This window comes from Panthera pardus, unplaced genomic scaffold, assembly GCF_024362965.1.
Source record: "Panthera pardus isolate Hobbes unplaced genomic scaffold, ASM2436296v1 HiC_scaffold_1, whole genome shotgun sequence".
Taxonomy (NCBI): domain Eukaryota; kingdom Metazoa; phylum Chordata; class Mammalia; order Carnivora; family Felidae; genus Panthera; species Panthera pardus.
Genome location: NW_026526654.1, coordinates 82332620 through 82351496, shown reverse-complemented (window position 1 = coordinate 82351496; position 18877 = coordinate 82332620). Strand labels below are relative to the sequence as shown.

At 41.5% G+C, this 18877-nt stretch overlaps 1 protein-coding gene across 3 annotated transcripts in view; it reads left to right on the top strand.

The window, feature by feature from the left end:
• MTUS2 (microtubule associated scaffold protein 2) overlaps positions 1-18877 on the top strand; it is a 371219-nt gene that overhangs the window by 286730 nt on the left and 65612 nt on the right. Inside the window, exon 1 of one of the 3 annotated variants that reach the window (XM_019447880.2) lies at positions 16519-16974. The exons of the other annotated variants lie outside the window; for them this stretch is intronic. Within the exon in view, the coding sequence (XP_019303425.1) occupies positions 16921-16974 (54 nt within the window). The 5' untranslated portion in view covers positions 16519-16920. Of the gene's footprint in view, positions 1-16518; positions 16975-18877 lie in introns of those variants that run through there. 3 annotated transcript variants of the gene reach the window in all.

The following is an 18877-nucleotide window of genomic DNA, read 5'->3' as shown; positions in this document are numbered from 1 at the left end:
ACCATGGGGCACCTGGGTAGCTCAGTTGGTTAAGCATCCAACTTCAGCTCAGGTCATGATCTCATGGTTTGTGGGTTCGAGTCCCATGTCAGGCTCAGTGCTGACAGCTCAGAGCCTGGAGTCTGCTTAAGATTCTGTGTCTCCCTCTCTCTGTCCCTTCCTTGCTTGTGCTCACTCTCTCTCTCTCTCTCTCAAAACGAAATACATCAAAAAATTTTTAAATAAATGAAAAAATAAAATATTTGCACCAGTTTGCATTCCCACCAGCCTCATAGGAGAGTACTTCCCAACCAGCCCCATAGGAGAGTACTTCCCAAAGCTTTGCCAATCACATATGCCATGATAGTTTTCATTTGAACCAACCCAATAGATGAGAAATAGTATCCCAATATTGTGTTAGTTTGCACTTCTCTGATTATGAGAAACTTGGAACAATTTGCATATGTTTAAGGGCTATTTTTTACTCTTCATAAATCATTGACTTCCTGTTTTCCTTTTGGGTTTTTTGCCTTTGGTTTTGCATTTTCGAAGTGTTCTTTGCATACTGGGGATATTAACCCTTGTGACACATGCAAAAATGTTTTCTTCTGGTTTGTTACTGTTTTTTGACTATGTCTATGGTAGTTTTTACCACTCAAACTTATAAAAAAATTCATGCAAACTTATTATTTTATTTCCTCTGTAAATTTAATCATGGTTAGAAAGACTGTCCCACACTACTGTTATAGAGAAACCCACTCTTTTTTTTTTTCTTTCAGAACTTGTATGCTTGATCTTTCTTTTAAATTTAGACCCCTGATACATTTGAAGTTTATTCTTGGGTATGACATGAGGTATAGATCTAATTGTATCTTTTTCAAAATGGCTACCCAGCCTCCTTTATTAAAGGTCTATCATTGTCCCAATGATTTGAGATGTCATCTTCATCATCCACTAAATTTCTATACCTCCTTAGGGCTATTTCTGGGGTTTCTATTCTGTTCCACTGGTCTATGATCTATGGTCTAGTCCTATGGTAGTGCCACACGGTTTAATTATAGAAGCTTTGTAGTATCTTTTAATGTCTGATATGTCTAGTCCCCCGGAGCAGATTTCCTTTTTTTAGTATTTTTCTGGGTATCCTTGCATGTTTGTTTTGCCAAATAATCTTTGTACCAATGTGTCTAACTCCATAAAACAAAGGCTTGTTGGTATTTTTAATGGGATTGCATCAATTAACCAAGTGAGAGCTGACATCCTTACGATGCTGAAACACCCTTTCAATCACATGAGATTCTCTCCACTTGTCTATTTTTATGTCTTCCTAGAGTAATTTGAAGTTTTCCTCATATAAGTTTTACATATTATTTGATAAATTTATTCCTGTGTATTTGATCTTCTTTGTTGCCAATGTAGATTGGGGTTTCTCTTTCATATTTTCTCTAGATAGTGTTTGTGTATAGGAAAGCTATATTAACTTGTCTGTTAATTTTGTATCTTGCTACCTTACTGAATTCTTATACTGTTTGAGTCCGTTTTATCATTGACCATCGATGTTCTAGAGCTTTCCAGTTATACTGTTGTGTCGGTAAAGACAGAGACGGTTTTACTTCTTTACCAAATATTTTGCCTCTGATTATTTTATCGTCTCTAATTGCATTGGCTAATACCATTAGGACAGTGTTGAATAGTCGTGGAGGTACACATTTTTGCCTTGTTCCTGATTTGTATGGAAATTCTTGTTGTGTTTCCACATTTAAGTAAAATAATAGCTTTAGGACTAATATATATATTTTTTATCATGTTAAGGTGTTTTAACACATTAAGAAAGTGTCCTTCAATTCCTGTTTTCTTGAGTGCTGCTACTTGGAATGGGTATTGAATTTTTGTCCAAGGCTTTTTGAACATCTATGGAGATAACCATATTTTGTTTCCTGAGATCTATCAATATGGATTTACTAATATAGAAACTACATTAAATTACTAGAATAGATCCCAATTCGTCATGGTATGTTATTTTCTTTATGTGGTATTAGATTCTGTTTGCTGATATTTTAGCTAATCTTTTTGCATCAATATTCATGAGTGACAATGGTCTGCAGCCTTCTTTTTCTTCTACTTTTTTGAGAGAGTCTTCATCAGGCTTAGGTATCAAAATTGGGTTATACTCAATTTATTAAAAGAATAAGGAAGTTTTTATTTTTGTATTAGTATTTTATACTAGTTTTCTATTTACTGCTGTAATCATCACAAACTTAGTGGCTTAAAACAGTACAAATTTACTATCTAACAGGTCTTGAGGTCAAAAGTCCAAAGTGAGTCTCAATGACCTAAACTGAGATATTGGCAGGCTGCATTCATTTCTGGAGGCTCTCAGGGAAAATCTGTTTTGTTGCCTTTGCCTGCTTCTCGAGGCCACTCATGTTCCTTGGTTCATGGCTTCCTTCCATTTCCAAAGCCAATAGGGATCTAGTTTTTCTTTTATCCCATCTCCCTGTTGCTGACTGTCCTGTCTCCCTCTTCCACATTTAAGGACTCTTGTAATTACATTGGCCCTTCCCATAATCCAGGATAATCTCCCTACTTCAAGGCCAGCTGATTAGCAGATTTTATTTCTACTTACAACCTTAATTCCTCTTTGCCATGTATATGGCATAGTCATAGGTACTGGGGATTTAGATACAGACACCTTTTGTGGGAAGAGAGGCAGTATTCTGCCTGCCATAATCTTCATGCTCCAGAGCAATTTACAGGGCACTAGAATATTTGATTATTGCGGGTTTGGTAGACGCTCATGGGTCTGATGCTTTTTTTGTGTGGTATCTTTAATAATTGCTCTGTAGGGGCACCTGGGTGGCTCAAGGCCGTTAAGCATCCGACTCTTGATTTTGGCTCAGGTCATGATCTCATAGTTCATGAGTTAAAGCCTCATGTCAGGTTCTGCACCTACAGGGTGGAGCCTGCTTGAGATTCTCTGTCTCCCTCTCTCTGTCCCTCCTCCACTCACTTGCTCTGTCTCAAAAATAAATAAACATTTGAAAAAATAATAATTGTGTCTGTATCCTCTGTGGAAATTTGGTGCATTTAAATCTTTTCCCTCTCTTAGGCTCAATTTTGGTAATCTATGTTTCTTTAGAAAATTATCAATTTAATGTAAGATTTCAAATTTATTTGTATAGAGGTGGGCAAACAAAGCCTCTTAAGACTTTTAATTCTTTTTTCCATTCACTTTTTGTCATTCCTTATTTTATTTGTGCTTTCCCTCTTTTTTATTGTTAAGTTAGCTAGTGGTTTGCTATTTTGTTAATTTTTTTCAATTAAGTCTACTGGTTTCCTATTCTGTATTTCATTAATTTCTGCTTTTGTCTTTGTCATTTTCTTCTTAGTGCTTTCTTTCAGTCTGCTTTGTTGTTGTTTGCTAGGTTTTTTTTTCAGCTAAGTATTTGAGTCATTCATTTACATCCTTTTATTTATTACTTATGAAAGCATCTCCTGCTATGAGTTTTTCTCCAAAAACTACTTTAAATGTATCCCATGTGTTAGTGTTTTTGTATTTTGTTTTAATGGCTTAAAAAAAATCCTTTGATTTCACTTTATGTCTTTACTGTTATCCAAGAGTTGTCATGTAGGAGGAGGCTTTTTAAATTTTTCAGGTGGATGACCCTTTTGTTTTTGGTTTGGTTAAGGATTTCTATTTTTATTTCATTAGTTAATAATTTCTACTTTCACTGCATTGTGATCAGATAGTTTTGTTCATCATATTTTTAATTCATGGAACCTACTGACATTTTCTTTGTGACCAGTTTTTATGAATGGTTCAAAAGCCCTTGATAAAAAAGGTGTGTTCACTTATATTATCAAAATATAAAGTTCAATATATATCCATAAGACCTACCTAACTGATTATGTTTTGTTTTGTTTGTCCATTCAATCTGTCTTGAATTAAGAGTGGTAAATCTTGGATATAAATTTTATTGGAGCATAGATATTCATAAGTATTATATCTTCATTGGAGATTTGGCTTTCAGCAATAAAAGGTGCCCTTCTTTGTTGTGTTTAACACTTTTAGGCTTGAATCAGGGTTGCTGCTGCTGCTTTCTTAATGTTTCCATTTTCCTGAAATACCTTTATCCATCCATTTGTATTTTGTTTTTTTAATCTTTTTTTATATATTTCATGGAGATAGCATATAACTGGGCCTTCCATTGTGAGCATAATTGAGGATCTTTTTGCTTTTAATTGGTAAATTCAGTCCATTACACTTACTGATACGGTTGATATGTTAGATCTCATTTCTATCATGTTTTATAATTGCATGTATTATGTTATTTAGTCTGTGTTTCTTTTTCTAAAGATGTGTATTATTTGCCCTTGAATTTAATTTACGGCCTCCACAGTAAGTTTAGTTGCCATCTATAATCATAAAAACTTATTATAATATTACTGACTATATTTCATATGCCATGCATTGCATCCCCATGACTTACTTATTTTATGAGTGGAAGTTTGCACCTCTTAATCCCCTTCACCTATTTTGTGCACATCCAACCCCCTCCACCCTGTGGTGACCACCCATTTGTTTCCTGTATCTCTGAGTCTGTTTCTATTTTGTTTTGTGTTACAGATTCCACATATAAGTGAAATCATACAATATTTGTCTTTTTCTGTCTGACTTATTTCCCTTAGCCTGACACCCTCAAGGTCTATTCATGTTGCCGGTTCTTTCATTTTAACGAACAGAATTTAGGGACATTTTATTTTTGTTCTAGCTGTTACCTTTGTACTCACACCTTCCTTGTTTTCTTAGTTACCCTTTGACCATCTGGTTTGCCAATTTAAAATTAGATCCTTAACTCCCACCTATTTTCTACCTGGCAACCAATGAGATTCTTTTACTTTCTTTATTCTCTCTTCTGCCCCTTACCAGTTTTTAGTTGCATTATTTCTATTTGTGATGATGTACAGCATTTGTATATCCGTCTTCCACCCTCATTGTCTCCTTTGTTTTTGACTTAGATCTACAGTCCACTTTATAAATGCTCACATCAGTCCTTCTGCTAAAATTTTCCAATTACCTCTTAGTCCAATGAAGCTCATACCCTAGGCTGTTCCTAAAGAAAGATTCATGTCCTGTGTGTTTCCATGTTATCCTATAGCTTTGATTTCAAATTTGTAGAAAATCCTTGTTTCATATATATATTTTTTGATGAAAAAATTTTTTTTAATGTTTATATTTATTTTTGAGACAGAGAGATACAGAACATGAGCGGGGGAGGGGCGGAGAGAGAGGGAGACACAGAATCGGAAGCAGGCTCCAGGCTCCGAGCTGTCAGCCCAGAGCCCGACGGACACAGGGCTTGAACTCACAAACCGTGAGATCATGACCTGAGCCGAAGTTGGACACTTAACCGACTGAGCCACCCAGGCGCCCCTCATATATTTTTTTAATTAAGATGTTTCTGTTTATTTATTTTTAAGTGCTATTCTATTGCTGTCTTGCTTTGAATATTTATTTATTTATACTTTTGCCCTTGTAATTGGGTCATCTTTTTACCTAGAGGTCTTGATTTTTTTTTTTTTTTATCTCTAAATTGTAACAGGTTTAATAGGATACAGCTTAGAACTGCTAAATCTGGGTTCGTTTTCCCAGGACCCAGTGGCCCCTTTCAATATGAAGATTCAATTCTCTGGAAAATTTTCTTACACTACAATGTTAAAGTATTAGACCTGTTCCATTGTTTTGTTTTCCCTCTTCAAGGAGTCTCATACTGTGAGTCTTAATTCTTCATGATCTGGTTTTCATTTCAGTATTTTCTCTATGACCCACTTTACTTCTTTTCTTTTCTCATTTTTCTTTTCTTAGTTTTTCTACTTCTTGAAATATTTCTTGTTAAATTTTCATTTTACTTTTTCTTATCTTGAGCACCATGTAATTTAATCTTCATTTCTGAAATAATTATCTTTTCTTCCGTTTTGAAATTCACTGTCTTTTTATTATTTCCTGTTCTTTGTCCATTTATGTTCTTAGGGCATGTATTTCTCGTTCAAAATCTTTGCTTTCATATTTCCAAATACTATTTTTTGGATATTTAATACAGCTTTGAGTGTTCTTTTATAGATTTTTTCTGTTTCGTGGCTGCTTTCTTGGAGGCCATTTTTTTTTTAATATAATTTATTGTCAAGTTGGCTAACATACAGTGTGTAAAGTGCGCTCTTGGTTTTTGGGGTCGATTCCCGTGGCTCATCGCTTACATACAACACCCGTGCTCATCCCAACAAGTGCCCTCCTCAATGCCCATCATCCATTCTCCTCCCCTCTCCTCCACCCCCCACCCTCAGTTTGTTCTCTGTATTTGAGAGTCTTTTATGGTTTGCCTCCCTCCCTCTCTATTTGTAGCTTTTTCCCCCCTTCCCTTCCTACATGGTCTTCGGTTAAATTTCTCAAGATCCACATATGAGTGAAAACATATGGTATCTGTCTTCCTCTGACTGACTTATTTCACTCAGCATGATACCTTCTAGTTCCATCTAGTGAACGTGTAGTAAGGATCGTTATTATGATCATTTGTGAGATCTTTGTATTTGCTTATTCATTGCTTTCTGTTCATTTTTGTCATATCGGGCTGCTTTTCAAGATGGCCGGTCTAGCGCCTTCTTCCGTCAGTGTAGCCAAGTCTGGATTCTTTCATGGTTTGGGGGGAGTGAGTGGAGCCAGGGATTTGTGTCCTCTGGTTTCTGAATACTCTTCATCTTGCAGGGCCCTGAATTTCCCCTTAAATTTCTTTTCCCCTTCAACACCCAGTTTCCGTAGCGCCCTCTCTCCTTTGTGCCTTTCTGCTTCCCCAGCCTTGCTTCGCTGCAAAGACCTGCCGGTTCAGATCGCACATACCTTCAGGTCTCTTCTCGTTAGGCTACACTTGGCTCTGTATTCTTAAGTTATGCTGAGAATGCGGTTTTGACGTATTCTGTTCTTCTTGTTACGCCTTGTCCATTTTGAAGAAACATTCAGAGATACGGACATAGGCAGATTCTGTTGTCTTTCTTCTATCTCCCCTTTATATATCTTTATTGTATTGGTAGAATATACCCCCTTGCTTTTCCTAAAGATATTTGTTTGTACTTTTTACCTCTTCTCTCTTGGACGTGAGTCCATTTTTGGCCTTTAACCATTTATGCGTTAACCCAGTAAATATTTATTCAGTAGTACTCTGTACTAGGCACTGCTCAAAGTGGCGAGTGCAACAGTGACAGAATATCAAAATCCCAACCTAACTGGGAGCACGTTCTAGTAGAAGGAGATAAACGAATCAATAAGCATGTTGTGGTCAGCACCTTGGAGAAGAAAAAAATCAGGAAAAAGAGCATAGGGAGTCCTGGGGTAGGTGAGGGTGTGTTGTGAATGTACATAGGTAGTTAAGAAAGGGCTTACCAACACGGCGACAGTGGTTAGGGAACAAGGTGTGGCTATCTGGGGAAATGGTTTTCCAGGCAGAAGGATCAATGGGGACAAAATGCCCAGCATGGGAAAATACAGCAGGGAGGCCAGCATGGCTGGAGTATGGTAGCTGATGGGGAGAGGGCTACATAATGAGATCAGAGAGGTAAGAGAAGGGCCATGAAGGGCCATTGAAAAGACTTTGGCTTTCATTCTGAGTGAGAATAGAAGTATTTGGAGGACAGAGGATGGAGAGGAGACATACTATGACATTTATTTCTGATATTTCTTTTAGTCTAATTTGTTGAGAACAGACTGGAAGAAGGGGCAACAATAGATACAGGAATGCCAATTGGGAGGCTGTTGCCATGATCCAAGTGAAATATGTTGGCAGCCTAGACCAGGATACTTAGAAGAGGCCAGCATGGCTGGAGTATGGTAGCTGATGGGGAGAGGGCTACATAATGAGATCAGAGAGGTAAGAGAAGGGCCATGAAGGGCCACTGAAAAGACTTTGGCTTTCATTCTGAGTGAGAATAGAAGTATTTGGAGGACAGAGGATGGAGAGGAGACATACTATGACTTTTATTTCTGATACTCCTTTTAGTCTAATTTGTTGAGAACAGACTGGAAGAAGGGGCAACAATAGATACAGGAACGCCAGTTGGGAGGCTGTTGCCATGATCCAAGTGAAATACGTTGGCAGCCTAGACCAGGATACTTAGAAGTGTAGGAGGTGGTCACATGACTGACCTACTTTTAAGGTATAGCAAACAAGATTTGCCGCTGGATTATACGTGAGATTACGGTTCGTTACACTATTTGCAAAGAACCGTGGCCACCTTCACTGTAAGCGTAGGCTCTTTGTAAACACCAGATGTAATCACTAGTAGGGGGACACCTAACATTTCCTTCCCTGAAGTGGCAGCGGATTCGGGAATCTGGGTATATGGTGCGGAATAAAAGTTATGTGGTATCATTGGTTTGAGGCCGTGGGGCAATCTAAAGCAAGCATTGCTAACGGTGTTATTTGGTGATAGACACACACAGATAAATGGCCAGGGTCTTATCATCAGTGGGAAAAAGAAGAAAAATGGTAAAGTGGCTGTGACATCTTTCTTCCGCTCTTATATCGTGAAAGTAATAATGGAAAGCCGCACCCTTAAAATCTTGTACTTCTCAGAGCGCCAAAGCAAAAGAAGAGTAACTTAACTAGGGTAAATCCATTCAATCTTGTGTTTATTTCAACATTTAATGGTACTTACTGTGTATCTGGCACTGTGCTAAGTGATAAGGATACAGCCGTATCTTTACGGGCAGATGCGGTCACTGTTCTCATGAAGTTAATGACCTAGTAGGAAGACAGACATGTAACAGATCGCATAACTATTGAATTTCCCTGGTGAGAAATGCTACAAAGGAGAAACAGAGGTTTCTCTGAGAACCTCAACCTGGTTGAAGGGTAGGGGACCAGTCTTACCAAAGGTAAGAGGCCGTATGCTGAGAGCAGTGACACATTACTCCCCTTTATGCAATGATCCCAGTCTGTTCTTGGGGAGATTGCTGGTTCCCCACAGTATAGTGAGGCGGATTAGAGGATTAGGGGGCTGGAATGGATACTAGATCGGTCACAGACATCACTCCAGTGTCCAGTTTCTTTCACCCGTTTTTTTATAATGGCTGTTACATTGTTGGTTCAGCTCAATGTCCGCTGTGATCAGCCTTCTCATCTAATGCGTGTCAAATAATCAGATGTGCTTTGGAGCTTCGCCAGCTACTATCCATCTCTGTATCTGCTTCTACCCACCAGTTCTCCACTCGTGTCCAACCTCTGTATCCAGCTAGTAGAGCTCATTTTGGATTTCACTGCTTTTAGGAGAGTTGTCACTGCTTCTGAATATAACGCAGAAATTTAAAGGAGGATGCCTCGCTTGGAGTCATCCCCCTCACTGATTTAACAGAAAAAAGAATAATAAAGTTACTGTCAAAGACAGACTAGAAAAAAAAAAAAAGACAGACTAGAAATAAAAAAAAAACCAAAAAAACACAAGATTGTCCTGCATAAGTAGCGACCTTCCTACTTGGGTTATTACAGAAAAATGCCGTTTTTACGGTTCTCTTTTTCTAAGTCTCTAAGAAGGGAATAGTACATATGTCATTTGTTTCTTTTTTACTATTATTCCTTTAATATTCTAGATCCTGGATCTTACATCAAAGGTGTTTCAGAGCATCTATTGTCTGTATGCAGATGATTGTAACCACCTACCACTAGCAGTTTAAAGATTTCTGTTTTGTATTTTCCGTTTCCAGCCCATTCTCACCGCATTAAAATCTCTAGATGGATTGTGTTCAGTAAAAGCTACGCATATTTTCCTGGCCATCCCCTTTGCTATAAGCCAGTGCAAAGGCTCATATTTTCAATGCATGGGCAAAGGAGGGGCAGAGACGGTGGAACCAAAATAAACAGATGGTTGCCTTGACAATCTGTAAGAGGCTCTTTCATGAGCATTTTTCATGGTTTTCTTTTGAAATAAACAGTGAGACAGTGATACAATTTTTATCTCGTCGACCTCCTGCAAATGGCCCCATGGCTTTCAAACTCCACAAAGTACCAAAATGCCTCTGCCAGGAAGTCACCTTTGCTTAGCTTGACTCCTTCGAGTCCCATCCCAAATCCCTCAAGAAATGTCTCTGGGACCTGTTCTCCGGGCAGGTGTTGTGGGTATGAACGCGAGTGAGGCACAGCAAGGGGGCCGTGATATTTGGGGGGAAGACAGAGAAGAACAATTATCATCACGTGAAGCAGAATGTCATTAGCAAGAGCAAGGATACAGAATGACATGATGGCACAGAGAGGGAGAAAATTCCCTCTCAGTGGTAGAATCAGGAAGAAGAAGGAAAGTGGCACTGACGGGGACAAGGGAGCCAAGTTTGAGCAGAAGACTTGGGTCGGACGGGGGTGATTGTGAGTGGGAGATGGGTCAGGAAGTCCAACTTCCAGGAAGATGAACAGAAATAATAAAATTGAACATTGTAACATTGACTTAGGCACATGGTTTCTACTTTGTCAGTTTAAATTTACTTTTTCAAAAAAAAATTTTTTTTAATGTTTATTTATTTTTGAGAGAGAGCGCAAGCAGGGGTAGGGGAGAGAGAGGGGGAAACACAGAATCTCAGGCACGTTCCAGGCTCTGAGCCATCAGTACAGAGCCTGATGCGAGGCTCAAACTCGTGAGATCAGGACCTGAGCTGATGTCGGTCGCTTAACCAACTGAGCCACCCAAGAGACCTTCTACTGTCAGTTTAAGGTTATTTGCACATTGGTTTGTAAATGTATGTTAAAAAAAACAAAACAAAACAAAAAAACAAAACTACAATAGAGGCTCTTGTCCCAAGTTCTGAAAATATTTATTTCATAAATATGTTTGAATAGCTTTTTATAGTTTTACATCGCACAAACTTGCAATGGTGTAGGGCTTACAGATAATAAAGGCCCAACAAATACAAAGCAATTAGTACGACTCAGTGGCTGAAGACATAAGCTTTGGAGTCAGATCTGAGTTGAAGACCCCGCTCTATCATTTCCTAACTTTATGTTCACCTGACAGGTTAGGTTGGGTGATCCTTGATATTTCTTATCTGCAAAATGCAGGCAGTATTAGGGCTTATCTTACATTGTTACTCGAAGGTTACACAAGCTATTGCACACAAAGTCCTAAGCACAGTGCCTGGCATCTGTTAATGATCAGGGAAGATTCGTTATTAGTTATGGCTCCAAAACGTAGAGTGTTTGTAAGATTTTCTCTGGAGACACATATCAGTAGGACTTCTAACATATCTAAATGTTCATTCCTATTCCAGTGCAAGAAAATATGCAGGGAATTAAAACCATCTCAAACTGTTTAAAACATTGAGAACCATTAAAATGCCCCAGATTTCATCAGCTTGTGAGGTCACAGCTTCCTTTTATGCCAAATCACAGTAGTCTAAACCCCCGTTATATATGCCTTCAATAAGTTCAGTCTTGTTTTTCAGATATTCAGACACATTGTAGACTCCTTAGAAAATTTTCAGGGGAAGAGAACCTCCCTACCTAGCCCTTGGCTTGCCCTTGTGTTATAGAGTCCAGTTTATCTCCCTCAAAGTGAGTTTCACTGAGCATTTTTCCACTTCTAAATGCCCCAAAGGAAGGAGCTGTCATTTTTCTCGCCCTAGCCCAGGGCTCCATGCCGATATCTTCAGTGACCTCTTCAAAGGACATTTTGTCTATAGGAGGGACCACTTCCTTCAAGGGAAATCTCCCTCCCACCAGGTGGCCCTTAAAAGACAACAAACAGGTCCCAGATTAGGCCCCTAATTCTCATTCCCAACTAGAAGGAACCAGGGCTCCTGGAGGGGATGCCTGGTCCCAGATCTGAAGCAGGAAATACCCTAGATGAGCCGGGGATACTGTGTTGTGTCAGAAAGGAAGATAGACTTACATCCAAAGGACCCAGGGGCCAACAAAAAGGTGCTCCCATTAGCCAGAGAGGAAATAAATGTAGCATCTAAAAAGCATATTGGGGGCGCCTGAGTGGCTTAGTCAGTTGAGCCTCCAACTCTTGATTTTGGCTCAGGTCATGATCTTGCGGTTTGTGGGTTCGAGTCCTGCATTGGGCTCTCTGTTGTCAGCACTGAGCCCGCTTTGGGTCCTCTGTCCGCCTCTCTCTCTCTCTCTCTCAAAAATAAATATTAAAAATATTTTTAAAAGTAGAATAAAATAAAAAGGGTAATAAATGCAGTCGACTAAGACACATTGTGTACAGTCACGTAAAAACATGTTTATAATGTTTCGTAAAAGCGAGAGAAAGCAAAAACCTCCTTCGGTATCATCCCAACGCCAAGCCTCCATTCAAAACATTGGCACTTTAAGCGAAAGGATTCAGCATTAATCCTATCGTTCCTGTATAAACTGTATTGCAGGGAAACGAAATCACCCTGGTTGATGATGAAAATTTTTTTTCTTGCGTGGAAATGCCAGCTGATAAATGGAGAAGGATGATGGCACCAGAACATCCCGTTGTAAGTCCCAGTGAAATAATCGATTCAGGAGTCATCATTAACAGATGAAACCATCAGATGAAAGGTTGATGGGGAACATTATAGAGGAGGAGGCGAGGCCGTCACCTCTGAGCCATACAGCGTCACTAAAAATGGAACATGGCGTGCTTCCCGAGGGGATGTCACAGTATGCGCACATCACAGCTCAGGTACCGTTGCCCAAATAAATCAAACCTGAGTCTCATCCAGCCACGAGAACTACATTTCACTTACAGGCATGGAGGAATGAGTCGAATGGTATCATGAGGAAACAAAGAGGCAAAACCAGAGTGTGGGACGTTCTACAAGCCAGTCAACCGAGTTTCTGAACAAGTCAACGGCAGGGGGGAGGGAGGGAGGGCAGAAGTGGGCATTGCCTTTGATAAATGAGGCTTCAGTGCTCGCTTCGGCAGCACATATACTAAAATTGATAAATGAGGCTTCAGAGGCAACATCAAATGTAATATGTGGACCTAGTTTGAGTCTTGACTCAAGAAAACCTACTGTAAGATATTTTTTTTCTTTGAGAAACCAGGAAGATTTTGTTATGAACGAGGCATTAGATGCCAATATATACTGTCAGTTTTGTTCGGTGTTTCAATGGCATTGGGATTGTATAAAAGTGTTCGTAATTTTTAGCAATGCACACTGAAGTGTTCGCATTTTGCTTCAAAATAGTTTAACAAAGAACATAAAAGGCATAGGTGGAAATAAAGTGATAAAATCCCCATGATTGCTAACTCTGGGTGATGGATGGATGGAAAGGAAAAAAAGGGCTTGGAGGAAGCATCCCCAAATCTTGACAACTATTGAAACTGGAAATGGGGGGCGCCTGGGTGGCTCAGTCGGTTAAGCGTCCGACTTCGGCTCAGGTCATGATCTCGCGGTCCGTGAGTTCGAGCCCCGCATCGGGCTCTGTGCTGACCGCTCAGAGCCCGGAGCCTGTTTCAGAATCTGTGTCTCCCTCTCTCTCTGACCCTCCCCCGTTCATGCTCTGTCTCTGTCTGTCTCAAAAATAAATAAACGTTAAAAAAAAAAAAAGAAAAAAGAAACTGGAAATGGGTATGTGAAGGTCCTTTGTGTTTATCCCTCTCTTCTTGAGTATGTTTGAAGCTTTTTAACTTACGCAGAAAGAGATATGGCACAACTCTAGGACATTGGTGCCTCTCTCGACATCTGGGTTATCTGTACCGAGGGCTTTACCACATGTGAGATTTCAGCAACACTGTAGCGGATGGGCAGGGCCACCCCCACTCTCCAGCCCTTAGTGCCTTCTGCACAAGAAGGGAAGCAGAGTCCTGGCCTTCTTGTACAGCCTCCCGAGTCCCATCCTAATCTCTTGTGGGCCACTGTATAAGCAAGTAGGCTCATGCATCATCCAAGAACAAGAAGTAATGTTCTAGTACGGTGCGATCTAAATTCTAATTGAGAAAGAAACCTTTTCTTGTGGTGCAGAAAGACAATTGTGCCAAAGAAAGCATGCTTTACATCACTGTGGGGGAGACGTTTAGCTTCGTAGAGCCTCCCCAGTCCTGCTGGCTCCTTCTACAATAGGAACTTTGCTTTATCATTAAAGTACAGTACACAACACAGTATCCCCGGCTCATCTAGGATATTTCCTGCTTCAGATCTGGGACCAGGCATCCCCTCTAGGAGCCCTGGTTCCTTCTAGATCAGATACCTATACTGCCAGGACTTTCTGTTTCCAGGGAGAATGCAAGCCACCACTTTTTTTTTTTTTTTTAATGTATAATTGTAGTTAAAATACACCTAACATAAAATTGACCATTTTAACCATTTAAGTGGAAGTTCAGGGGCATCGGCACATTCACATTATGTGCAGCCAATCTCTACAATTCTTTTTATCTTGCAACACCAAAACTGTACCCATGAAACAATTCCCCATTCCTCCCTACTACCCCCCCCCCCCACCCCACCCCGTCCCTGGTAATCACCATCCTACTTTCTGTCTGTATGGATCAGACTGCTCTGGGTACCTCGTCTAAGCAGGATCATACAGTATTTGTCTGTGACTGGCTTATTTCATTTAACGTCCACGAGGCTCATGTGGTCAGAATTTCCTTCCTTTTGTAAGGCTGAATAATATTCCATTGTATGGATGTACCACATTTAGTTTGTCCCTTCACCAGTCAGTGGACACATGGGTTATTTCCACCTTTGGTCACTGTGAGCAGTGCTGCTGTGAACGTGGGTTCACAATATAGAGGAGGTTTTGCAATATAGAGGTTTTCTTCCAAGGTTGCAAAAGTCCCAGGAATAGCTCTCAGTCGGTGTTTCAGCTCAGGGTACCCAGAATTTCTCTCCCTCTGAGAGGAGTGCCCAGGCTCCCTGCTGAGGAGGACAAGCCTGTGTGAGAGGGAGGGAGCTGAGTGCCTCTGACATGACAGAGCTGGGCGGTGCCCGCTGCCTTCCACCAGTACACTTTGTTTTCAAACAACAAAAGTAATGCATGCTCGAAAGAGGGTTAAAAAAAAAAAAAAAAAAAAAAAGCAGAGGGGCACCTGGCCGGCTCAGCCTGATGAAGGTCCGACTTCAGCTCAGGTCTGTGAGTTCGAGTCCCACATCAGGCTCTGTGCTGGCAGCTCAGAGCCTGGAGCCTGCTTCAGATTCTGCGTCTCCTTCTCTCTCTCTGCTCCTCCCCCACTCGCATTCTATCTCTTAAAAGTAAATAAACGTTAAAAAATTTTAAAAGATAAAAAAAGAAGTGGAAATTTGCTCTCTCACTTCTATTTCCCATTCCCCAAGGGTAGGATGTTCTTATATGAACACTGTGCATTTTCCCAAAAGCTTTCTTCTAGACATATACAAATATGTACATGGGTATAGTTTTGCTTTGTGTTTTATAAAACTTTATGTTCTCGCTCAACAATGTATCATCTTTCCATACAGTGGACTGAGCCATCCAGGGGCCCCAAGATAGATGTACTTTAAATTTCTGATAGGAATTTAATTTAAATAAATAAACACAAACATACAATTTTGGTAAGGACAGCTATATTGCCTTAACAAAGAATTGCTCCAAGTTACCTGTTAGCTTTTTTTTTTTTTTTTTTTTAGTATCATTGATATACAATGTTTACCTGCCAGCTTTGAAGAAAGGTTTAAGCTTACTGTTTCAAGTTTCAGGAAGACATTTCAGTCTGTTCACGTTTGATCACCCGACATCCTTGTCATCTGTCCAGGCAAATTGAAATAGCCTGTGCTCCTTAATTAAAATCTCCTTGGGAAATCTCAAGTTAGTAAAATTATCTAATGTTACAATTATTGCCTGCTCATAGTCTTAGGCAAATTTCGTGGGCAAAGATGTGATTGTTTATTTCTGCAGATGGTACATTTCAGGATCAGGAGTTCTCCTTTGAGTTACCAGGAAATACAAAGTTACCTCCTAAACGTTTGCATCTTGTTCTTTTAAGATTACATAAAAAAATTAAAAAAAAAAGATTACATAAATATATTTTTAGATACCACGTCTCTTCTGAAAAACAAACCTTTGTCTCCATCCCCTTCTCTTTTTGATTTTTAACGGTTTGAAAAATTCCGAATTGCCTGGAAAGATCAGGTCCTCTAAGGCTTTTATGCTGATACGCCCAGGAGACAGACGTGCCCCAAACCCCGATTTTAATTACTTAAGCCACTCGCGTGGTTTGTGAGTGTCGGCCTGGGCCAGCGACTTCACGAGTCTATCTCAGTTACAAAGATTTCATCGAATCCGGCAAATTTGTTCGTGGCCCACGAATCTGAAACTGAGCCATGTGGGGGGGTGGGGGGGGGGGGGGTTCCCGGCGGCGACCGGTCCCGGAGACCAGGAGTCGCTGGAGGGAAGACCGCGCCCTGCACCCTGTAGATGTCTGTACTTGCCGGGAACGCAGAGAGCCGCTATTCGCGCAGAGCCGAGTCCCCCGGGCCCCTGCCGTAGTGCTCAGCCCTGGGTACTCCTGGAAGACCGGGCTCTTCTTTTGTGTTTGCTGCGTCCTCTCCAGGCGTGTCTGCGGCGCGCAGAGGCGCGGCCGCGCCCGGGGCGGGTGGGAGCGGCGCGGCTCCCGGGAAGGGCGGGCTCGCCGGCCTCCGGGGGAGCTGGCCCCGGGAAATGCTCGATTGCTCTGCGGCAACTGATTTGCCTCCATCGGAGGATTCCAGTGGCAAAGTGACCCTCCCTTCCCGGCTGCCGCCCTGCCCCTCCCCGCAGCGGGATCCTAACGCGGCCGCCGCGCCGCGCTCCTCCTCCCGTTCCCTCGGGCTGCGGCTTCCTGAAGTTATTAGGAGAAATAAGGTAGCCGAGGGGGCCACATGGAAGTTGTGACAGCTCCCGGCGGCGCACCCCTCTCGCCAGAGCCGTCACCTCGCCTTAGGAGTCACCCGCTGACACGCTGAATGAAGGAGGGCCCGTTGCCAGCCAGCCTGCCGGGATGGGCCACGGTTGCTGCAAGCCTTATAACTGCCTTCAGTGCCTGGACAAGACGGTACTTTGCCTTCCCTCTCCTCCTCCTCCCCCCTTCCTTTGCAAGGGCAGAGAGGAAGCCTGAGCCGGCCGCCTCTGTCCCTCTTCCCTCGCGTGTGTGTGCGCTTTGTTGGTGAGCCCCAGGCTGCCCTTGCTGGTTCCCGTGTGCTGAGGTGTGAGTGCGGTCCGCAGACACGGTCGGCCTCACCTACCCTGCAGTGCCTTACATAATTCCCTGTCCCTCCAGTCGCACAGGCAGCTGTTGCATATTCCCGAAACCCGTAGGGCTCCGCGCAAACGTCTTGAGATCCGGAACGCCGAGCAAGCCTTGGAATATTCTTAGTGCGTTTTAATGTACCCGTGAAACCCCAGACGTTCCGGCGGGGAATTTCTCTTAGCTAGGCAGGCTTCTGCTGGCCAACTGCTAACTCTGAAAGTTTACCACTCGTTTCTACCAGCGGCATCCATGCTTGCCATTTACATTCTTAGGGTCAGAGAAGAAAGCACCGGTAGGCTTGTCTTCGCGGCGCTTCTTTGCGTGGCATAGGGGGGTATCCCAGAGAGGTGAAACCTTAAGGAGCCGGAGAGGCCAAGGGTGTGTTCAAGTCTTCACTGGAAGGAAGATTCACAGCCAGGGAACGGAGGCTAGAGCAGGAAGGAGCAAGCCAGAGCTGTGTGGCAATTCCAACACAAAGCCTTTCTTTGCTTTTGACATTTGCCTGTGAGCTCACAGGAGAGATGGGGGAATGATGTGTTGTTGTTGTTGTTTTTTTAACATTTATTTATTGAGAGACAGAGAGACACTGAGCATGAGCAGGGAAGGGGCAGAGAGAGGGGAAGACACAGAATCCGAAACAGGCTCCAGGCTCCCAACTGTCCGCACAAGAGCCAGACGCGGGGCTCGAACTCACAAACTGAGATCATGACCTGGGCGGAAGCCGGGCGCTTCACCCAGTGAGCCACCCAGGTGCCCCTGGGGGATGCTTCTAATTTCACTACTAGAAATATGTTGGCAGGAAATCTTGTCTCTGTGATTTTTTTTTTCTCACACACATTTGGATTGTTCCAAGACGCATGAAATGGGATTTAATAAGGGGTTGAAATTGTCTCTTTTCTACCCACGTGGGCCGCAGCTACATAGATAGCTTGAGGTATCATATGTGACCAGGTGAAGGAAAATAAATAGCTTAATATAAAGCTCATTACAAGGAGGCCACTTGGAAACATCTTTCTTATCAGTTCTGTTTGTGAACTTTGACCTAGGAAAATTGCACTGATATTTTAAAAGTTACCCACCCAGTACTTTTGTTCCAATAAGAGTAACTATTTCAATGGGTTTGGCTTCGACTACCATGAGTGCGAACTAAAATATTTATATGTACATTTATGAGCTTTTACCAAACAGAAATAAAAAACATTTGCACTCAATTGTCTACAAATCCAATACTGAAGCGATGAAGCCTTCTTTCAAGAGAAGTGGTCACAAAAAGGTGTTGAAGGAAGCTTTGTAACCATAGTTACAATAAAAAGGAAGGATTTGCTCCATGCACGACAATATTATAATGTTCCTCTTCCTGAGTCGTGGTACAGAAGTTTTAGAAATAGCTGTAATCTGCAGACCTTTGAGAAAATATAGTTTAAAGTGAACTCCTCCTCCTTTTTTGTTTCAAATCAATTTCTTGAAAGTAACTATCTATCCCTGTGTCATGTTTGAATGTGGAAATGTTGGGAGACAACTAAGTAATACTTCATCTCTCCAGCCAGAGTGATGTTTAAGTAACTTTCAAATGTTTCAACTTTAAAACTCCAAACATAATACAGACTCGTCTCTCCTGATGAAAATTTAGTGTACATATTAACTTTCTCATTATGTGTACCCCCACATTTCTTGACTTGTCTTTTGCCATAGTTCAGAGTCTATTCCC